Here is a 23,409-nt window from a genome sequence, read left to right as displayed (position 1 = left end):
AACAGATAATGAACACTGGGAATGCCACATAACACAAAGCACATACACTGAATTTTAAAGAGTATCAGGAGTAAACAGAAATGCCAAAAAGAAAGGAAAAAGACTGCAGTATTTGCCAGGAGTCAAGACTATAAGCCAAAATGCCCTATAATAGCTCCAATAAAAGTTTAATATGAAATCTACTTAAGATCAAAGGATAAATGTACTTGGGATTTGGCACCAAGGGCAATAATGGTTTGGAAGCAACAAAATAAAATTTGCAGGATCAACAGCTATACCTTCAGATGTGCATGCTCTATTCTACCAATTTCTTCCCAGAAATAATCTTAAGTATTATCCCAGGTTTCCCTTCCACCAACCTGATGACATGCAAATGTTCTGGACTACAATTCCTACCGTCCTTGGCCGTTGGCAACACTGACTGTAGCTGATGGGAGTGTTGAGTTCAACCAACATATGGAGGACATCAGCTGAGGGAAGGCTGGCCCAGGGCTTTGTCCTGAAGTAGCAGTGCACTTCGAGTGCACTTAGAGATCAGTCTTTGACTCCTTGCCTTACCCTTGACAGTACATTATTTATCATTTTAGTTTGTCTACTTGGAAAAGAAACAACAGTTCCCACAGAATGGACAGAATTAACTTCTTTTACAATAAGAAGAAAGGAAATCTCCTATGAGCTCATCCACATTTCAGCTTGCCCTGTGCCTAGAAAGCACGGATCCAAGCCTTTCCCAGGGAAAACCCAATCTTTAGTGCTAAATTGGAGCAAGTGTCAATCTGGAGAAAACCCAAATTGCCGTTTGCTCCAACTGAGCGCTAAAGAGCAGTTTTCCCAGGGAGAAAGCAGTGGGAGAAGAGGAAGTGTGGATAAGCCTTACCTTTCTTAATGTTACAACACACATTTACTCTTTTGTCCTAAAGGGTTGGCCCTAGTGAATTTGGATTCAGGCAGCAAAAAATTCTGCACCACCCAACCTTATGCCTACCCCTTGTTTTTTTTATGGAAATAAAAATAGGAGGAAATGCGTAAACAAGTAGTGCAATTAAAAGCAGAAGACACAGCCATGAGAGCAGCTGGAAATTTTTTTCCTAAGCAGTCGGTAGCTGAGACTTCATGCCAGCTAACAGTAAGTAGCAGCTTTGCTACTGTGACTTACCAGGGAAATCCTCACTTCCTCAGCTACATGGGCCTTTTAACAGTCTGACATTTTGCAATTTGGCAGCCTCTTACAACTCGTGTTGTCTGGCATTTGATGGACCCAGGCATACTGAATGTAAGCACACACCGAAAACAATTTTGAGGTAGACTACAATCAACAGCAGAAATAGCAGCTTGTTCAAAATAGTGTCACGTACACTGGGTTAGCCCATCCTAAACCTGAAGCAATATGACAACACCCCTCCTACCTATTTGTCCCCAGGCAGAAACATTACAAACGGAATCATTAAGAGCTAGAAACAAGGGTAGAGGCTTGAAACTGTTGCATAAGTTGGATCCTCCTAACCAAGGGTCCATGTTGCACACAGTCCCAGGACTCCCCCCAACTGGCTTTGCCTTGCTAGAGCTGGGGGTCCCACAATCTTGCCACTGACTTTTAGCCAATCGGCATGGTGGCCTGATGGGGGTAGAGTATTTAAATGGCAGCACGGTATGGGGACTTCCTCTTGCTTTGCACTGCCGAACACCCATACAACCATTGTTAAGTCGTGTCTGGCCTTGCTTTGGACTTCGGTTGGTCACCTGTTTTGGAATGGGGGCTGGGTAGGAATTTTTCCAATGTGGCAGATTGGCTGTGGCCACTTGGTTTTTGCCTACCTCTTAGCAATCGTCACAACTTTGTAAGGTTTGGCGGTTAGGCATTGGTTTAGGGGAATGTGGGGAGGGGAGGTGTGGCCATCACCTGCCTCTCCATTTTGATAAGGTATTCCGTTAAAGGAATCTGGGGATCTGGATCTTGTCCGAAGCCCGGGGAGGGGCTAGGGCCATGCCAGGACCCCCAGGAACTGCAGGGGTGAGCACCAGCCAATAGCCATTGATGGAGCTCCCTCTGCTGGTAATTTACCCTTTGCAGGCTCCCTGCTGGGTGCGCAGGAGCCAGTTATAGTCATTAGATACCAATGCCTAAGCCAATACCAGTCACACTTGTGTATTTAATAAAGCTGTGGCCTAAATTTGCCCATTAACCTTTAAACTAAATTCTGTCTCCATTGTGTCTTTATTTCTAAGGGGGTGGGTTTCTGGGCTTGATGCGCAACTTTTTTTTTTCTTTTGTCCTGGGCTGGATCTAGACACATCAAAGAAGCGATTCAGTGAAATGCATTGTAAATACAGGGAAATCCCATTGGTGAAAAACAGGACCCCACAGTGCTATCTAGTGTCACAGTGTTGTAACGCATATAAAGCACTCTATCTTTACAAATGTAGCTTAGTCATTGGGTTTGCCTTGTAAAACAGGTTCAAGGGCACCTGTTGGATGAGATCTCCATACAGATTTGCATTCACTGGATATCAGCTTCCCAGCCATGATTAACTCTTTGAAATGTAGGGAAATAGGACTGTGCACTCAGTGACATCACATAAAAAACTGTGGAATAAACAGTGGTTTGTAAGATCTTGCTGGTAAAGGAACAGATTATCCTTTAATTTAATCTAGATGCAGGTGCCTAAGATGCCAAGGAATCAGATAGCCCTGTGTTCTTTGTTTATAGTGTTTGCATCACTGCAAGTGAGGAACAGTCTAGTTAAATGGAGAGGTTTTTTTCTTGGTTAATGTCCAGCGCAAGAGCTATGGTGCACTTGCTTGGACTTTTTCTGAAGAAAGAAGAGAAGGCAGTGAAATTACAAGAAAGATACTGGAAAGCCATTGGGAAGGAAAGGGTTCAACATATTTGGCAAAAAAAGCACATGCAAAGGCTTCCATTAGTTTTGCAATATGCTTAGCAAGTTCTTCCACTACACCTTTAAAAGTGCAGTTAAGACTAACTGGAAGCAATCTCGGATGGCCAAAACAGATGTTTTAATAAAAAAGCAATATAGTTAAACAAATGGGTTTTGATCTACAGCATTTTACGGTCACCCAACAGGCTATAGAATCGGAGCGATATTGCTTTAGCCATGAATACTAATATTTACACAAACCGATGAAAGTGTCACAGAATACGTATTGTCTCTAGTCTTTTATGCTCACTAACACAACAAACGGAAGTTTGCATCGGCCCATTTTAGGTGCTATAAAATGCTGGAGTGGGGCACTATAGCCAGAACCCTGTAATCATACTAAGTGCTTAACATGGTGGCTCATTAACAACACATCATTCCAGAACTAATGTTTCGCACTACTGTAGCTCCCTGCTAAAATAGGCCAGTGATGCATGTTTGTGATAAAGCAAAGCTAATAATAATAAAAAATAAAAATAAAAACACACACCCATTGTGAATTCTCAAGACACAAGTGGGAGGTCTTTCTGGTTGGTTTTCATAACTAATATGTAGAGTTGCACTTTCCAGAGAAGAAAAAGAAACCTCATTGTTGCTTATTTGAATGAAGCAAACCTAACACCTCCTCTATGGCTAACTATAAGGCTGCACTTACTAAAGGCTGGTTAGGAGGAATTAGTTGGTTTGACTTGCTTTATGCCTGAGGTCAGTTGGTAACCACAAGGCCAGATGTGGCTACAGGCTCACTGCCACCCCATTCCATCCAAATCTGTGCAGAGTCCAGCAGACAGATCATCATGGAAGACAGGCAGGTAAACTGAAAATGGGGGGGGGGGATAATCTTGCAATAAATGAGCAACAGTTGTTGACATTTCCCAAAAACTAGTCTGGTGCCACAAAGTTTTTTCTGTATTATAAAGCCCTTGCAAGAGACTTATTGCAATTGTCTGCAAAATTAGTGAGCAAGAGAAGCAACCTAAAAGCTATTTTGGCAAAGGCCAAGTAGTCCATAAATCCATTAGCTCTGGAGAAACTTTATGTATCTATTATCTGCTTGCTATGATAATTCCATGCTTTTAAGGCAAGCCTCTTTTTCTCTTGTTAGCCTATTGACAGAGTCCTCTTTCTTAAGTAGATATTTAATGAAGCTGATCTTTGAAGTAAGAAAGCTTTTAAGCCAGCATTAAATATTTAAACTGGTTGTGAAAATAGTTACCAGAAAACTTTCCAGATCTATAGATTTGTTTCTTTATTTTTCTAATGTTTTCCAGAGAGTGTTATTAAAACCACAGTGTGTATAATGCTATGCTGGACCATCTCTTCTATTGTCTTACTAAATCAGCAAAATACTAGCCTCAGCCAATTCCATTTTCAATGATTTCTCTGTGTTGTTTTGAAATGCAACTTTTGTCCCTTTCCCCACCAAAAGAACTAAGGGTGGGATTCCACTCCGGTCAGTGACCGAAATAAATTGATTAATTCGAGGGTGGGATTCACCTAATGAGACATGATTTTCAAACTCACATATGAACCAGTTTTAAGGGAAGCCAACAAACCCAGTATATATACCATTAATGTTCCCCAGACCTAACACTATACTGCTGCTTTACTTTTGTGAGTTTAAACTCTGCTGCTGAGGGCTCTCTCTTGTTGGAGAGTATGTTTAGTTCCACATTTTGAATCCAGGCACCCAGCCGATTCTTTTTATTATTTACCCCACACACGTGGGTCACAGGGATTCACATTCCCCCTCCCCAAATCTTAAAGGTACACAAAACATAGGTTTCCTGATGAAGGCATCTCTCAACTTTGTTGGTATGTGCACTTTTATATACAGTACAGACTTTAAACAAAAATAAACCTTCGTTAAACAACAAAAATAAACCTTCCTATCTCCTATCTCCAAAGATTTTTGAGTACATGAGGAATACAGCATAAATATGAATTCATGTACTAAAGATCCATTTATATTCAGATAACCAAATGGACAAAATAAACTAAATCCTCTGTGTTGCAGAGAATCATCTGATCCTATTTAATGCCAGACAATCATAAGACTGTGGATAAACAACAGCTGACTAATAACATCATATGGGGGGGGGGAGTAATTTTGCTCTACTACAAAAAAAAACTTTTCTGATAAATACAAAGTGTACAGGACATCCCACAGTTCTATTTTGTAACAGTGTATAAACCATTACAAAATGAATTATTTCCTCTTGTTATCCTTCAAGACTGCATAGAATGGTGATATTTTTGAAATCAATTTTAAGATTCATGCACACAGAAAAACACAACCCCCCCCCAAGCTCCTAAATAGTCAGTGGCATGAACATTTGGGTACACTACGTATGTCAATTGTAAGAAGAAAGCAAAATAAAGGACGCTTGTTAGATCTCTGGGTTTCATAATTTGACACTCCACGTCCCAAAGGGAAGCAGTTAAATCATCAGGTGAAGCAGTTAAATCATTACATCAATGTGCAATGCAGGCTTCTTTTGAATCCAGTGCATGTGCATTATACATGTACACTAGACTGGGATTTTCCATAAATGCGAGGCACACAGCAAAGGGAGCCTAATATTATTGGGCTGAATTTGAGCATAGTAATTATTCTGCAGTGCAACAGCATGACTAGCTGGAAGCCTTTTCCTTCTTTGTGTAGTGTACAAGCTTAGAGATGGAGACCATGCTGTGAGAGCCAGCTTTTTGTTTCTTTTTCTTGTAGGAATCTACAGGACCTAAAGATGCAATTTGATGTCAGATTTGAATGTGGCAAGGGCAGCCCAGGAGAACTTATCCATGCAGCTCTGCACACACTTGAGATCAACAATTGAAAAGCCATTAGTCATTATGCGTCAGTTAATGCGGAACATGGCAGTAAGGTTACTTAGTGGAACAACCTAAAGGAGCAATACAATATCAGTTCTATAGGAACTGCACTGGCTAGCATGTCACTTCTAGTCTGATTTCAAGGTATTAGTAAAAAAAGGTAAAGGTAAAGGACCTCTGACAGGTAAGCCCAATCATGAATGACTCTGGGGTTGCGGTGCTCATCTTGCTTTACTGGCCGAGGGAGCCGACATTTGTCCACAGACAGTTTTTCCGGGTCATGTGGCCAGCATGACTAAGCCACTTCTGGCAAAACCAGAGTAGTGCATGGAAGTGCCGTTTACCTTCCCACCAGAGTGGTACCTATTAATCTACTTGCACTTTTTGGTGTGCTTTTGAACTGCTAGGTTGGCAGGAGCTGAGACTGAGCAATAGGAGCTCACCCCGCTGTAGGGATTCAAACTGCTGACCTTCCAATCGGCAAGCCCTAGGGTCAGTGGTTTATACCACAGCACTACCCGTATAATGGTTTATAAAAGCTCCAAACAGCTTGGGCCTAGATACTTGAGGTATCTAGATACTAGATACCTCTCCCACTATTGTCATGCCCAAGCCTTAAGATCTGGCAGGGAGGCTTTCCTCCATATCCTCAATTTGGGAACACAGAAGAGGGCCTTCTCTGCTTTGGCACCCCAGTTGCAGATTGCCTTCCTCTCTGAGGCCTAGCTGGATCCAGCTACAGCGGTACTTCGGGTTAAGAACTTAATTCGTTCTGGAGGTACGTTCTTAACCTGGAACTGCTCTTAACCTGAAGCACCACTTTAGCTAATGGGTCCTCCTGCTGCCGCCGCACCACCGGAGCCCGATTTCTGTTCTCATCCTGAAGCAAAGTTCTTAACCTGAGGTATTATTTCTTGGTTAGCGGAGTCTGTAACCTAAAGCGTCTGTAACCTGAAGCGTATGTGACCCGAGGTACCACTGTATAGCTTCATTCCAGCAATACAGCAGCTCTGTGCTGTGATCTGCTCTGTAGTTTTATGGTTTGTGGCTGACCTATTATGGCTTTGTTGTGTACTATATATGCTGAATTGCTATTTTATACGAAATGCATTCTGCCATGAGATCAACTGATACAGGATAGGTTAGAAATATTTTAATAAATAAAAATATTTAGGCCAGACCCTTCCTTGGTGTGTGCCCCTGGAGGTGGCAGAGACTGCTGCTTTCAGAACTTGGGAAGACCAGGAGCATTCCAAAGCCATTTCCTGCCACCCTCTGTCAGGGCAGCCTGCCAAGAGCTTCCACAAACTATTGTTTGACATCTTCTTTAAATCAGATCATCAGCTGCTGTGCACACAATATAAGCACACTAGACCATTATGCATTATTATTATTCAGAGAATGGATTCCTGGCATGCTCAGTACATGCAGAGTAGCCAAGAGCCTGATTTAAATACAATGCAATGCACATGCACCATAATCTCTACTTGCCTGCCTGTATCACTCTTAAATTGAGCCTAAGCCATCAACACTAGAGATGTTCCATTTACTTGAATGACATTCTGCCAGAGCTTATTGTCTTCTGTCATGCTGGGCAAATCCTCATGGGCTCAGTTCACACAGCTATTTAAGGGTGGGAATGCAGTTTGGTGATATCCGTGTGCAATTTACAATGGTGCCACCCCAGTTATGGAATGCCCTCACCCCCCCCATCTTTGGATCATTAAATACTGATTTTCCATGGTATATCATATTCAAAGTGGCTCACAACTTCAGAAAAGTTTACATAATAAAATGAAGCCACATCAAGGCCAACCTGAAATGTTATGCTGGCTGTGGAGATGGTGCCACCTCCCATTCCACGTACAAAAGCCGACCTGATTCAACATTGTCACTGAAGGCTCAGGCTTTTTCCAGCTATGTTCCATACAGAAAGCTCTAGGAGCATGCAAAAGTAATTGCTACTTACTTTCCCTCCTAGCAAGATAGTTTAAAATAAAGGGTGATACATGGAGAGCATCATTTTGGGGTCTTTTCTGAAGGCCAGCAGGAGATTTATCAAAGGTTTCAAACATATCCAGAACATGTTACAACTAGGGACATGTGAACTTGCTGCATTAGAATCATAATTTGCCGACATTTTGGCTGAACGTTTGCCATTTCCCAAGATCCCGTAACTATATTCAATTTTTGCACATGCACATTTAACAACAGGACCTTGGACCATGTTTTGCATATTCTACAATTATGACATATATCACAATGTGATGCACCACTAACATTCACTCCAATTGGCTGTTTTTGTGTGTTTACATCAGGCATTTTTTTTGGGGGGGGGGTGGTTCCTAAGCCTGCAATCAGCACAGGAGGAGGAAGCAGCAGCACAGGAAGTGTTGTGGTGGAATCCTTGCTATTTACAGTTACTTGTAAGTAAGTTCCATTGAACGCAAATGGTCTTGCTTCTTAGTAGATCTGTAGAGGAAGGGTTACACTGTGAAAATGGGCCAATATCTCTTCATCAAGTAACGGCTTATAGCAATCACCATCTGAATTTGTGCTAAGAAGGCAGTGATTTATGCTTAAGCATGCTGCATCATGCACACAAGCTACAAATTAACCCATAAATCAAGATCATATTGGATTATGAGAATATTATAGTTCGGCAGAGAGACAATCAGGCTCGGAACACATCTGATCATTTAAAAACGTATCAGATTCCACCTCGAAACTCACCAATTACTAGTTTCAGCGGCATCACTAAGTTACAGCAGCTTTAGCAGTGGGAGCACTAAGCACACCAAACAGTGCCCACTTTCAACATGTTTTAAAGTGGGATATCTCATGTCCCTTACTGACTGAATTAAGACAAGTGGCAAAATATTTCATGATTGATAATGAACTATAGAAATTTCTGATATATAATATTTGCTTAAGAAAGCGGGGGAATCAAAAGTTACCATTATTTTAAAGAGGTAAGCATACCTGAAGTACAAAACCACAAAACCTGCACTTTAAAAGTTGCACTGCAACCAATACTTTCAGTAAGCAGATGCTGCTCTTTCCTGGAACATAATTCAATCCTATAATGCACTTTTATATCAATAATGTAATCTAGGGCACATCCTGCCTGCTGTTTCAGCTGAGCTAGAGTGTGTGTAAAAGGATGTGTGGGAAATATCCAGGGGAAAGGCAAGTATATTCTACTCCCCAGGAAGCAAGAGTACATGTTGCACAGCCCAACCTATTGTCAAAATGCACACTGCCGACAATGTAACCCCTTCGTCTAGATTTTTGGGAATTCAGAGTGCTCAAACGCCACATCCAGTCTCCAGAACTACAGATGTCGAGCCTGCCATTCCAAGCTGTCTGGATAGTAAATGGAGGACCACATGCAAGCTAAACTCCTCAGAGGGAAATGGCTTTAGATCAGTACTTGAACACATGCTTTTCATTTAAATGTGGAGATCACATTTACAAAGAAATCTTCTTTCCTCACAGTGGCAGGAAAAGTCAATTCTTTCTTTAGAAGTTTTATAACCCACATATCCACTGAATGATTCTCAGACACATCAGGGATGGGGAATTGGTGTGACCCTCCAAGTATTGTGGTACCACAACTCCCTCACTGTTGGTCAGGCTGGATGGAGCTGCTGGGAGCCAGAGGACAACATCTGGAGGGCTACAGATGGCTGAAGTTACTTGAGTTTTTAAAACCTTTAAAAGAGGGGACTTCCACTGCCTCACTCTTGCATGTGCCTCCCCTATGACCATTCCTTCCACCTCCACTTCCTAGAAAGGCTTGAGCTCCAGAGCCATTCCAGGCAGTGTGGCAAGAGGGAGGAAAGAGGACCAGCTGTGCAGGACCCAGCTTGCAAGGCTGGAAGGGGAGAGAAGGAAAATTTCCTGGAGCAGGTTTAATCGTGCTAGAACCTGATAATATTTTCGCCACTTGTGAAATCAACCTAATGGAAGCTAGCTTTTAGATAAAATGAATTACAAATTATAAATGCAGTCCCAAAGCCACACAATTACCCTATTTTACCCACCACATATAATTCATTTGAAGAAAAAAAATTCAACATGGCACAGAAAGGAACTCTGGTAGAAGTGCCTTTGGAAGAGAAAAATCATTACCCTTTCCTGACCAGATAATGTGTTCAGGTGAAACTGGGCGAGGGGGCAAGAGAACATGATGGTGAACCTCATTATAGATGTATTTTCTGCTGTTGAACAGTGCACACAGTTCAGTCCAAGCTGCAGAACCCAGAAAGAGAGGAAGTCTCTTTCGTGATGTGTGCACAAAGCAAAACAGAGCTCATATCTTCCTGGCCTTGCCCTGTTCTGCTCCTATCCCTCATGCCGACTGATACTTTTCTGCTGGGTGTCTTCTCAGACTCATCCAGATGTTGGTATAGCAAACTCCATATTTCTTGCTCTCTATGAAAAACAAAGTTTCTAGAGAGGTATATACCCTACAATCCATTTTGGCAAGGAATTCACAATGGTTGTGATACGGCAATAGAGTTACTTGTCAACTGGCCTCCTTGCTTTGCACAGATCCCCACCCACCCACAATCCCCAACAACCTATGACTAAAATGGGTTTTATAGCAACAGTTCTTAACCTCTGACATACTGCCTGCCATTCACTGCATATCCAGGGACAGTGCTTCCTGTTTCGCCACTTGAGGCAAAATGAGAATGGCTGCCTTTCCCTGCCCTGTCACACCCACTGCCACCACCATATCTGTTGCCACCAGCTCTTCTCTGCCTGCTCTTCTACTTCCGCCGCTGGTGGAGAAGTGGTGCTGGCACCAGTGCCAATTTCAGGACTGATACCAGCTGATTTCAGCTGACACCAGTGCAACTTCTGGAGAGGTGTTTGGGCGCCCATAAGGCTGCTGCCTTGGGGGCTTCTGCCAACTGAGGCAGCTGCTTCAGCTTGCCTAGTGGCAGAGCCGCCTCTGTATTTTTCTACCACAGGGGTAGCTAACCTGTGGCCCTCCTCTTGTTGTTGGACTATAACCACCATTCTCCCTGGCCACACTGGTGAAATATTTAGCCCAACTCTGTTTTTTTATTCATTCTCACTGGCTCTATTTGGAAACTCAAAAGCACTGCAAAACTGACATTTCCATATTGGTTCAAGGCCATATATATATATAATATATATAATATATATATATATATATATATATATATATATATATATATATGCAGGTTTTGGTGTCTTCGGGTGTCTTCCCGTGTAAGAGTCGGGGTGTCTGTGCGACGTTTCGACGAGGTCTCACTCGTCATCTTCATGAAGATGTCGAAACGTCGCACAGACACCCCGACTCTTACACGGGAAGACACCCGAAGACACCAAAACCTGCATTCCTATACCCGTGAAAATCTACGAAAGCATATATATATATATATATATATATATATATATATATACACACATATCACACACACACACACACACACACACTTTTCAAGGTTGAAACAGATCTCTTGAGGCAATTCAAAGCATGAAATTACCATTAAAAGTCACTTTACAATGAAATACAAAATTCATAATACAAATCCCATAAACACAATGAAGTTCAAAGGCTGCAGTAAAAACAGCAGCAATGGGGAAAATCCAATATAAAAACCAAAGACTAACACTGCTATTCAATTGAAAGCAGGTGTAAGCAACCAGGTCTTTAGACATACGGTACTTGGATCTAAAGGTCTTCAGGCCTATTTGAAACCCATCATGAGGAGCCTACCATGCTTCTGTGGGGCCAATTGAAGGGGGGAGGGTGCATTGCCAAAAAGAGAGATATATAAACAATTGCCATTATTTAATAGAATTACAGTACATATCGCTATAGTGGGGAAGCTCCAGGTGACTTGTCCCAGTGCTAATTTGGGGCAACTTCAATGCTCCTGCTCTCCCATCTTTAAGCAGGGAATGGACTGGGCAGTCCTTCAAATACAGTATAAAAAATGGTCACCCTGGGGCCTATGAAGGGTAGCAGATTAAAAGGTGTGGTTTTTTTAAAGAACACCTAGCTACTTTGAATGAATTCAAATCTCCAGGGCCTAATAAACTGCATCCAAGGGTACTAAAGTTGCAAGAAACGCGATTCTGACTAAACATCTGGAAAAACTTTCTGACAGTAAGAGCTCTTTGGCAGTGGAACAGACTCCCGTGAGAGGTGGTGGACTCTCCTTCCTTGGAGGTTTTTGAGCACAGGTTGGATGGCCATCTGTCATGGATGCTTTAGTTGAGATTCCTGCATTGTAGGGGGTTGGGACTAGATGATCCTTGGATCCCTTCCAACTCTATGATTCTATGATTCCTGAGTGGCAGGTGAGAAGTATCTCCAACATTCACACATTTCCTAAACTGGTTCCAGTTACAGATAGGTAGCCGTGTTGGTCTGCCATAGTCAAAATAAAAAAATTCCTTCCAATAGCACCTTAAAGACCAACTAAGTTAGTTCTTGGTATGAGCTTTCGTGTGCATGCACACTGTGTATCTGAAGAAGTGTGTATGCACACGAAAGCTCATACCAAGAACTAACTTAGTTGGTCTTTAAGGTGCTACTGGAAGGAATTTTCCTAAACTGGTTGTTATAGGACAAGGCTATATAGCTCCCCCCCCCCCCGCACCAAAAAAAGAAAGAAAAGGGCAATTTACGAAGGCAACTTTTTCTTCTCAGGACACTTTGCGACAATTGTGTTGTTCCTTGTTTGATGGAACAAAGCTAGGAACTATTGTAAACTAGCAGCAAATGTTTGAGGAATTCAGCAGTGGAAAAGGGCTACTGAAGGCTACTATGAGGGCTATGCTCTGCCTCCACAATTCAAAGTAATAACGCGTGTGAATACGAGTTGCTGGAAACCACAGGAAGGGAGAGTGTTCTTGTGTTTGAATCCTACTTGCGGGTTTCCCACAGGCATCTGGATGGCACTGTGAGAATGGAAGTCTGGAAGTCTTCTTCTAGTGTTAATGCAAGAGACCTCAATCATAATTACCCTTCCAGCTTGCACTCTTCCACTCCTGTTCAACAGTTGGCCTGATCCCTCCACTCCTTGTTCTTTCCAGTCCGACTCATACAAAAGCCTTACTTTCGCCATGGTGGGGAGTGTCGATAGATGGAATAGCTCATGTTTCTATAGCTCTTCCAGCTGACTATGGGATATGTTATATTTGTTTTCTTGTTAAGCATTTTATGAGGGGAGGGGAGCAATGCAGGTCAAATAAATTATTTCATTTCAGTTTACTCTTTGAACTCCACACTTCCACTCTCTCTTGCTCTCACTGCAACTTTGGACAGAGGTGCTGGTATGCATATAAAGAGGTGCTGCTCAATAATACGAGACTGGAGTAAAACCTTCCAGTTACTTCCAACTGTTGACATTTTGCTTTGTTTTTATGTTTGTGATCTCTAGAGAGTTGACACAAGATTTTGTGCAATGAAAGTTTTTAAGCCACTGAGAACCCAGGAAATAGTCTGCAGGCTATTCAGTAGAAAAAGGCAGCTTCTGACCACTGTCAGATTATATTCCAAGTTTTATTTAGCAACATGTACTATAACCTCTCATTTGAGTTATGTATGAAGAGCGGGTAACATTTAGAGCTCAATGTATGTTGTCAAGGTAACATCATACAGAAAATGACAGGTCATGGAAATGCAGATTGTTCAACAGCAGGCTACCTGGTCTCTTAATAGCAAGTTTACCTCAAAGCTATTTTAGTTGATCTGTCCTGCCTTCAAAAGAAAGAAAACAGATCTAAACTCCTGAGTGAATGTAATTCATGGGAAAAGAGAGTTTTGTTATGTTTTGTTTTGCCATGTTTTATACAGATTCCCAAGACATACCTATTTTCATAATGTCCTGATGTGAGGGCAGACCCCATCAAATCCTTTGCACCTTTAGTGCTAGCTAAGAAAAAAGGTCTTGTTTACAGCTCCCAATTCTGGGTAAGGGAGGTTATTATTATTATTTATTAAATTTGTATACCACTACAATACTCATTTGAAGATCACAGGGCAGTTCACAACATAGAAATACAAAATAAGAACACAAAAGACATAAAAAATAAAACCAATAACCCCCTCCCACAAAAACATTTAGAAGGCCATAGAATGTTTAATCAGCCAAAGGCCTGGAAAAGAGAAATATTTTCTCCTGGTGCCTAAAGATATATAATGAAGGCACCAGGTAAACATCCCTGAGGAGAGCATTCCACAATTTTTTTTTGGGGGGGGGGTATTGGTTTGTTTTTGTTTTATTATGTATTTTGTGTTCTCATTTTGTATTTTTATGTTGTGAAATGTGCTGTGATCTGTGGCTGTGATCTGTGGATGAAGGGTGGTATGTAAACTTATCAAATAAATACATAAACAACAGGAACCCACAGCAGGAAAGGTCTGTTCTCATGTTGCCACCCTCTGTAATTCTCATGAAGAAGAGCCTCAGATGATGATCATAGGGTCTGGGTCAGTTCATATGGGAGTTGGGAGTTTATTCACAAGTGTCTGTTGTCACTGGTGCTTCCAGTTCAGTCTGTCCACTATGGGACCATGTCCTCCAAAGACTTCTAGGTAAGAGTCAAAATCAATACACAAGGATACAGTCTTTTGGAACTTCTGCAAAACAAAGAGCTAAATTCTCAAACAGGTGTCTGAATAGACACTCCCTTGATCTTTATATAAGGGATGAGATTCCCTATCTCCTCCTGCCTTTCAGCCCTATGTGCATGTATGTGTGTGTGTTTAGTCCGTGGCAAGGTCTACCAGAATCTACATTTAACCTTTTATTAGCTGCATGGTGATTACAGCAAAACAAGAATAACAATCTGGTCACTGAAGTCCATTGCCATTACTGGAGTGAATCCTTTCATAGTCTTTGTGGTTAAAAGTCTACATTAGAGGAGTTCAACAGCTGAAGATTACCTAAGATGATAGTTGTGTGCTGAGAATAATTAACTCTTACACAACTTCCCTGTCAAAAGGTCCAAAGCCTCTATAAGGGAAAAGAAGTTGTTCTATTTGTGGCCTTGCATTTCTGGTGCTCAGCTTCCATTTAAAGAACATTTAAGGGAGTAATATAGCCTTGTCATGCTGTGGAACCTCTTCCTATAAAAAGTGACAAGACAAGCCCTCATTCCAATCTCCTCTGATTTTCAGGTTATCCTTTAGGTTCTGAAACTTGGCTTGTGCACTTTCAGAAAACAAGTGCATTCCCACCCCAATTTCAGAAAACAGTCTTCACCTCTGAATAAGTTTTCCTCATGGAATTCTAATCTTGATTCATCAGTGCCAAAGCCGCTCCCTTCTCCTTTTCATGGAAGTACTTTTTGAAGGTGATCCAGATTTCAGATGGAGTAGCAATCCTTTGGGAGTACAGTAGCATTCCTTTGGGAGTACAGGGAGTACAGTGTAGGCGGTGGAGCTTTCAGAGAAATATAAATTAAAATACTTCTTCAAAGTAGGCCACAAATGCTTTGAATATATTGGCTTTAACGTTCTTGGACAACAAGATAGGATGGTGTACATACTGTACCGACTTGTTTGAATGCCTTTACTCATGGGTCTTATTACAGATCTTTGCCATGCCTAGGTTGTTCTGCCAACTGCATGGAGACCCACCAAGAATAAGTCAAGATAACTAGCTAAAAAAATTAGATGCCAAGCCAGTGATACATGAAACATTGCATGATTCATATTTTTGACCATTAGTGGTTTATATGCCATCATCTGGCACCTGTTTTTGACAACTGCCTTTTGTCTGAGATTAGTAACAGCTATTTGCAAACAGATTCTTACCATTCAACTGTGAACTGCTCTGAGGTTTCCTTGGACGTTCTGTGGCATGCTAAGATACATTTCAACTGGTCCCTTTCAGTTAACCTCCAATATGTTTTTCCAGCAATATAAGGTTGTAAAGATAATCAATGCAACAGCCAAAATTATATCCACTTAGCATAGGCACAAGTATCCAAATGCAACATGTGATAACTGACCAAAAAAAAAGTTGATGTAACCAGTGGCGTATTATGATTTAGGACCTCAGTTTTCTCTGCAAGCTGAGATAAATGCAGGAGATCTATAGCTCCCAAAAAAAGCTATAGCATATTTGGACTTTCTTCTGTGCTCACTTCCCAAAGCCCACTAAGACAACAGTATATCTATAAATCAGTGTTAAAGTCTAGTGCCCACTAAAATGTGTAAAACCAGGATAGTACTCTGCTTGACCGAATGCAAAGACTGGAGCAGACTACGGGACTCAGCACCTTTAAAAAATACTTTTTTGGGGGTTTCTTGTGAGGAAGCCACAACTGTTTAAAATGGAATGATACTATTTTAATGCAGGTGGGCACTTCCATTCTGTGACCCCCCTCACAGACCTCTGATCCCTGGAATGATTTAACAACCAATCAACTTCTTGCCAGGGAACTCCAGGAATTGTAACCGTGACCGTTTAAATTGGTGTAATAGCACTTTTATTGTTTAGTGCAGATGGGGCCAAATATAAGAAATTTACTGTAATATCGACAGGCAACTAGGCTGGGTAGTTTGGGGCAGTGACAAGTGAATTCAACCTAATGCCCACACATGAACCGAGTAAGGACTGATGAAAAATGCATTTTTAGTAGTGAAAAAAGAAAGAAGATTTTCGAATCCCATTACTTCCGACATAGCAAGTAGTGCAAGTTAAAGATCATATAAAAAACTATGCCAGTAAAGATTTAAAAGTGCATCTTTCTGTGCACAAATGGAAATTTCCTAGTCATAGCTTTGAGGATTCACAGGCTGAAAGAAAACAAACACATATTAGAGGCTTCAGAACACTGGAGAATAACTCTTTTATGTGCTGACTCTACATTCAAGGGCAACTGAAATCTAAGCATGTGTGCTTCTCTGAACCCCGTATCTTATCTCACTGATTAAGGATGCAACCCAAAAGCCACTGTATGTAAGCAAAGGGATGGTTACCTAAAATGGGACATGAAAGTATTTTCAGTATGGGGCTGGGGTTGAATTCTAACGGCATTTAAACACCAGCATGTTACATCAGAAGAGTGTGCTACCATGGGATTCCTTAACCCAAATTTTAACAACTGGGAACAACCAATAGGAGTGTTTGCTTACTCTTCACCTCCACTGTCTTCTCATTCCTCCCGTCATCCCTCCCACAGTGCTTACATCATTGTTTAATAAGTATGTCACACTTAGCCACTATTTTGGACATGGGGAACTGTTGTTTAATGTCAGTTTACAGCAACATCTAGCCTGACTTGGTTATGTCCACAGAAGGGAAGATGGCAGGATCCCCAAGCACTTGCTCTAAGGGGGGGCTGGCTTCAGGCACCAGGTCCACTGGCAGACCAACTCTGCAGTACAAATTTGTCTGCAAATGAGACATGAAGGCTGGCAACATCAACCCTGCTGTGTGGGAATCCCTTGCAGATGACTGCAGTGCCTGGAGACAGACTGTCAGGCCGTGTATCCACAGCACCCAGAGGAGGAATGACTGCTCAGAGGAGGAACACCATGGTGTATCTGCAGCAGCACAACTGGATGCCTTCATCTGCCCCACCTGCAACAAAACATGTCTCTCCCATATTGGTTTCTACAGCCACAGCAGGCACTGTAACTCTCAAGGAGTATAACTTCAACTTGCACACTCCTCCCTTGTCTCCTGAGACAAACAGATGCCAACAACAGCAAACTAACCAGGAAATGAAACCAACTTCAAGCTGAGGTTTATGTTCCCTGGTTTATTTACTTAAAATATTTATAGACCTTTTTTCAAGGTAGCCTCACAGCCTAGTTTACCATAAGCAATTAATTAGAACCATATAACAAAACAGCAAAGATAAGCTGCAAAGAGGAGGGGAAGCTTTTGGAAAGTTAGATCTCTCTCTCCCCAGATGATCCTCTGGTAGACCTTAAGAGGCAGCTGGGGAAGTAAACTGAGATTAAACTACAATTCCTTGTTTCTGAATTAATGGCTAACTGTGGTTTAATTAAAGCAGGATGTAAGCACTGAGAAAGGGAGAAGATGAGGAAGGGGAGTGTGTGGTCCAAAGACACTCATCCCCAGTTGCTAACCTATGGGTTTTGCAAGCCCAGAATTGAATCTTAAAACCAGACCACAGACTTTTGTCCATGCAGACAATGGCTGCAATGCAACGAACTGGTAACTGACAGTAAATCTCAAAAAACCATAACACAACTTACTTCCAACACAACAGTAGTTAGTATGGGGGGGAGCAGGGGGAGAAGCAATTGTATTAAAGGTAAAGAGACGAAAAAGTGTGATGCAAATGAAGCCAGCCAAGTTCTGTTTAGACAACTGTTAAATGCCTATTCTTGGCCTGTTAGCAAGACCTCCAGCTGAGTTATTCCAGATGCAACATAATATCTAAAGCTGCTTTCCAGGCTCTTTTGACTTCAAAATAAATATTCACATTGTGGCTATGCTTTGTACCAATACCCAAAGGAAAAGTGTAAAGAAACATTTTATGTGCTTTTGGGTTCTTTTTATTTGACTACAGTTACAGAAGTACAACAGTCATTCCCACTGACATCTACCCTAGTGTGGAGAAAGGCTTTCAGGGGGGGGGGACCCCAGAGAAATAAAGTCATATAAAAGTCAACCAAGATGCACCAGTGTTATCACCAAGATCACAACACACACAACCTGTTTATTAGTACTGGTACCCCAACTATCACAACGAGGCCATGAAAGGAGGTATACAAATTTTAAAAAATAAAAAAATAAAATACAACTCCCATTAGCTCCAGCCAGCAAAGGCTGTCTCAAAAGGGCTTATCTTTACATTGTTTCCTATGAAATTCCTTGTAAATATGTATCACAAAGGGTTTCTGTGTATCACACTACTCATTGTAATACAGTATTAAACCACCTATTTACTGTCACCTGCAGAGACCCCAAGACTCAACAATCCAGAGTACAATTCAGGATAGCCAACAGCAGCCCAGGAACTGCAGGATAGAGGCAGCTAGGAAATGAGGAAATGCTGGAAAAATGGGTATCATCAATCCTCACTTTACTAAATACATAGTGGAAAAATCATTCGAACAACATGTTTATAAAAAAAGATCAACAGTACAAGGCCATGCATACATACTCAGAAGTAAGTCCCACTCATGCCAAGCAACTTGCTTAGTACTGAAAATGCACAGACAAAGCTGTAAAAGGATAGGAAAATTAAAGAAAGCTAAGCTGAATGAGAACTTTGGAGAGATCCTTACACCTGAATTGCATTTTTTCAGGGAACACATAATAAGAACGTAATCAAATAAAGGTGACAAAAGATGGTGTTTTTAGGACTAATTGACAATCATGAAGTCTGAATGGCATACAGTGGAGAACTCTTAAAATTCTTTTCTGAGAGCCAAAAAGCATGAGATAAGAGGGACTTTGTAGACGTACTTAGGTTTCCAAAAAGGGTTCCTGAGTAGCTGCCAAGGGATAAGAGGACAGATCCTTGGATTAGTAATTGGTTTGAGAATGGGAAAATCTAGGGCAGATTTTCACACCCTGGGGAGAAAAGCAGTGAAGTACCCAAGGATCTGTATTGGCAGTAGTATTACTAGAGCCAGGAATAAACAATAAGATGGGTCGTGAAGCTAGGTTATTACTGCTTTTTTAAAAAAACTGTTTAGATTGACCACAGTTTAGGGTTCAGACTTAATGCTTGATTATTGTTAATGGAACCAGAATTACGATTTCATCCTTGGGGTCGTGAATAGGAACTGGGAGGCTGAGTGTGCATACCCAAGGCTCTCTAGGGCTTGATGAACTGTGATTTATCATGGTTCTTCCAGATAAACCATGGATGATCACAGGGGTGGGAACCTGTGTGACACTCCGCTGTGGACTAATCTCCTATCAGTGGAATCTAACATCTGGAGAATCACAGGTTCCCCACCCCTGGGTTCACTGTGACATAGGAACTACCTCAGTATCCAAAAGACAAAAGTGAACCAACTGTTAGGTTGCAATCGTATACACACTTTGGGAGAGCATTCTGCAGCGAAGTCAATGAAATTTGCTTCCAAATAAACATGCACAGGATAAAGCTGTCCCACAGCTGCTATTCCTGCACATCAGCTTCTGTCTGGTGTCACATTCCTATTAAGTGGGAATAAAGAGGGTGGAACTAACCACAGGCAATGTTAAAGCAGAGAACATGAGTCACTCATTGAACAGTACATTTTCTCCAAAACAAATCCCTGAAAATGGTCCTTCAAACCATCTGCTGCTCTCTCACACTCAAACCCCCCTCCCCCATGAAGTGCTTTCAATCAAAACATTTCCAGGATGTAGTAAACTAACTTTCTGTCAAATGGCCAAAATCCCTGCTTAGTACTACAACTTTTCACAGAATTTCTTTGTAATCCTTTCCACTTGGTAGCCACAGCAATATGTGTTAGTCCTTAAAAATCAAATATTCTCAGAGGCTGCCTCAGAAGGTAATACAATCTTGATCAGAGAACTATGCTGGAAAAGAAATCAATGGCGCTCTCTTTGTCCAGCTTTTCCAACCTGCAGTGACACAGCTTCTGGTAGCAAAGTTCTGCTTTCTGAGACTTTAAAAAGACATCACTCCTCTCCCGTGATTTAGGACCTCTTTCACTCTTCACAGTAAGAGATAGCCTAGCTGCGAAGTCTGAGCAGGGATGAAGAGAAAAGAAATACACTTAAGAAGCTCAGATTACAAAACAGCAAAGTTTGCAAAAGCTGAGAGTTTTATTGGAACCTTGCTCCGACAGCAATGCAAGACTTACCAGGCTTAAAACTTACAGCATGACACATACTTTTAAAGCCTCCAATATTGGAGACTCAGCAGCAGCAGATTGTTTGCTGCTTTTGCCCAAAACATGCATATTCTTAATTGATCATTCAAAACATATCCATTCATTACAGATACTCTACAGAAACTAGCAATGGGAATACAATAGATGTGGAATGAGCAGTAATGTGCACATACCCCAACTCTCATTGTGTTCAGTTATTCCTAAACGTGCACAGGACTGCAGTTTCATGAATTTTGGCTTTTCTCAACTTGTTGGGAGCTTTAAAAGCCTTTGCAAAAAAAGTGATGGGATGGGAGATCCTAACCCTAGAGTCCCATGATAATATATCAACTGTCCCACAGCCTCGGCATTCTGTAAGTCTCAGAGCTTGTTTATTTAGGATATTGAAAGATTTCAGTTTCTGACTTGTTTACCACTTAAAGAACAAATCTGGTGTTTGAGCTGCAAACCAGCAGCCTTTGGAAATATCAGGAGCTCTTGATGTTTCACCTCAATGAAACATCAGTAAAAGGAATGGTGCCATCACTGGTGGGTGGCATTCCCAGTTTCCCAGGTAGACTGCAAACAACCCAAGATTAGGACGGAATCACCAATAGACTCTACAGAAAAAGAAAGATGTTTGATAGTTTCACTGTAAATGGTTTGCATTCAAGACAGCTTCGAATTTTTTACTGTAAAAACACATCAGACATATAAGCAGGAAAGCAGAATTAAGTAGTGTAATGTAGGGTGGAGAGGGGGACCTGAAGCTTTTTTTAGTGGGGAAGTTAATGGTACTAGAAATCTATTCCAGATGTGCTTTGGTAACTCCAGAATTTAACAAGAAAAGTCTTCCAGGAAATGTTTCACACACTGACCTGATTCTAATGTGACTCTTGCTGCACAAAAATGCCCCTATCTGTGCAGCATTTCATAAGGCCAGCACCATTTCAACAAGGTCTTCCAGTGTGTTATATGCAACATGCATGAGGCAGTCTATGACATGCTACTACTGCATGCATAAGTGAGTAACCAGACTTAATTGAAACACCAGGTATGTGCTGCCTCTTTTAATCCATATACAGAATTATGTTAAAATTAGGCTTGGGACTGGCAACCTTTAGGCTTCTTGTTATCTCCTTGGCTCCGCTGATCTTAAATATACTTACATGCTAGTTGACTCTATTCCTTTTGATCTGAAATGAGAGAAGCTGTTCCCCCCAATAAAATCCAGGCATATGCCTAAGAGAGGAGGCATGACAGCCTCATTAATCTGCTTTCTGTTCTATTTGTCAAGTGCATAACTTTTCAGACATAATTAAGTACCTCAGTACTCATGTGTTTTGCCCCTTGTTTTAAAAAATGTGAATTTTGAATGAACTATAAATACTCGCACTGCCTGTGAATTGGTTCCTTTCCAGGGATAAAGTCAGGGAGGCAGCCTAGGCAACTGAAACTTTATCCAGTAGAGAAGCATTGCAGCTGCTTCCATTTACAGCAATAGTACAGACTTTTTCCCTGTTACACAAGCGGCACCACAAACAGTACCACAAACTTTTCGAGCTAATGAAAACCTGGAGGCTACTGTGGCAGACATGGGATGGGCGGTGTGTGTGGCACAAGTCTTCTTTTCCCATGCTCAGGGTTTAATAATTTTTAAATATTCTGTTAATAATCAAAGGCAGATGCAAGACTTCACAGAACACTAAAAAAATATATCAGGAAAATAAAAATGCTAAACAATTCCCCTGCGATCTCCTTATAACACAGTATCATTGGTTGCCTTCGAGATGCACACAAGTCTTGCCTCCCCCAGAGAAATCCAACCAAAGTATTCATTCTTAGCTTGTCTAAAGCGTGTATGCTCACATGTGTTGCCATTTATCTCTCTCCAAATGAAATAAAGTAAATTCAAACGAAATCAGTGTAAAATGGTGCAAATGCCTTTTGACCACAGAGGCGGAACTGGAGCATAAAGAGAATACAGCTTGCCACAAATTATTGTAGACACAACACTGGTACAGTAGACAACAGCACAGCCTTCACTTGGCAGATGAACATCTGGTTGTGACAGAAAACTTCCACAACAGCAACTTTGGAGCCAGCCTTTATCCTTTGTGTGAATAAACTAGTCCCCAAACCATGGGAAAGTGAGGATTTTTAAAACACCAAACAATATATATTTATATAAAATATTTTCTTAAGGGTCAAATACGTCATCCTACCAGATCTACTCTTGATAATATCATTGAACTCGTCTACTGCAGAATCTTCCTCGGGGTGTCCTGATTCAGCCATAGCCAAGGCAACGAGCGGCAAATCCTAACGGGTAGGCGCGCAAAGGAAGGGCTCGCTCAGCTCCGACTCCGCATGTTGGAATTTCCTTCAAGCAAGAAAACACGCGCGCGCGCACCAAAGTTTTAAAAGGAGCGGCTTCTGTTTGCTGCTGGCCAAGCGGCGGTGGGAGGAGACTGGCGACGGCCACCTCCCCAGGCGCGCCGCGTGGAGCGCAAAGGCGAAACTCTCCCGCTAAGCAGGCAAGGCAGAGCGCGCTGGCAGGAGGGGAGCTGTCACCCTCCGCTCCTGGGATCCGAGGGAACAGGTGCCGGCGCTTGCCTTAAAAATAGAGCCGGCCAAGCAAGGTGAAAGCGGAGGAGAAGGAATGGAGCCTCTCTATAAATCAGCAGCCAACTTGGGAGACCCCAGAGAGTCCCCTTCCGCCCTGCGCCCGATCAATGCAAACAGGAGCAATTAGAAAGCAAATTGCCCAGCGAAGAAAGGCGGAACATGAATGATTTAGCAGCAGCAACAGCAGCAACAGCAGC

General features: G+C 41.7%; 1 protein-coding gene across 2 annotated transcripts in view; it reads right to left on the bottom strand.

The window, feature by feature from the left end:
- DMD (dystrophin) overlaps positions 1-23,007 on the bottom strand; it is a 1,048,023-nt gene extending 1,025,016 nt beyond the window's left edge. The window contains exon 1 of one of the 2 annotated variants that reach the window (XM_082219922.1): positions 22,810-23,007. In XM_082219922.1, the coding sequence (XP_082076048.1) occupies positions 22,810-22,882 (73 nt within the window). In that variant the 5' untranslated portion in view covers positions 22,883-23,007. The remainder of the gene's footprint in view (positions 1-22,809) is intronic. The other variant, XM_082219929.1, reaches the window with a different exon arrangement.
- Positions 23,008-23,409: the final 402 nt, after the last annotated feature.

This window comes from Podarcis vaucheri, assembly GCF_965113315.1.
Source record: "Podarcis vaucheri genome assembly, chromosome: 4".
Classification (NCBI taxonomy): domain Eukaryota; kingdom Metazoa; phylum Chordata; class Lepidosauria; order Squamata; family Lacertidae; genus Podarcis; species Podarcis vaucheri.
This window is presented reverse-complemented; position numbering and strand designations above follow the sequence as displayed.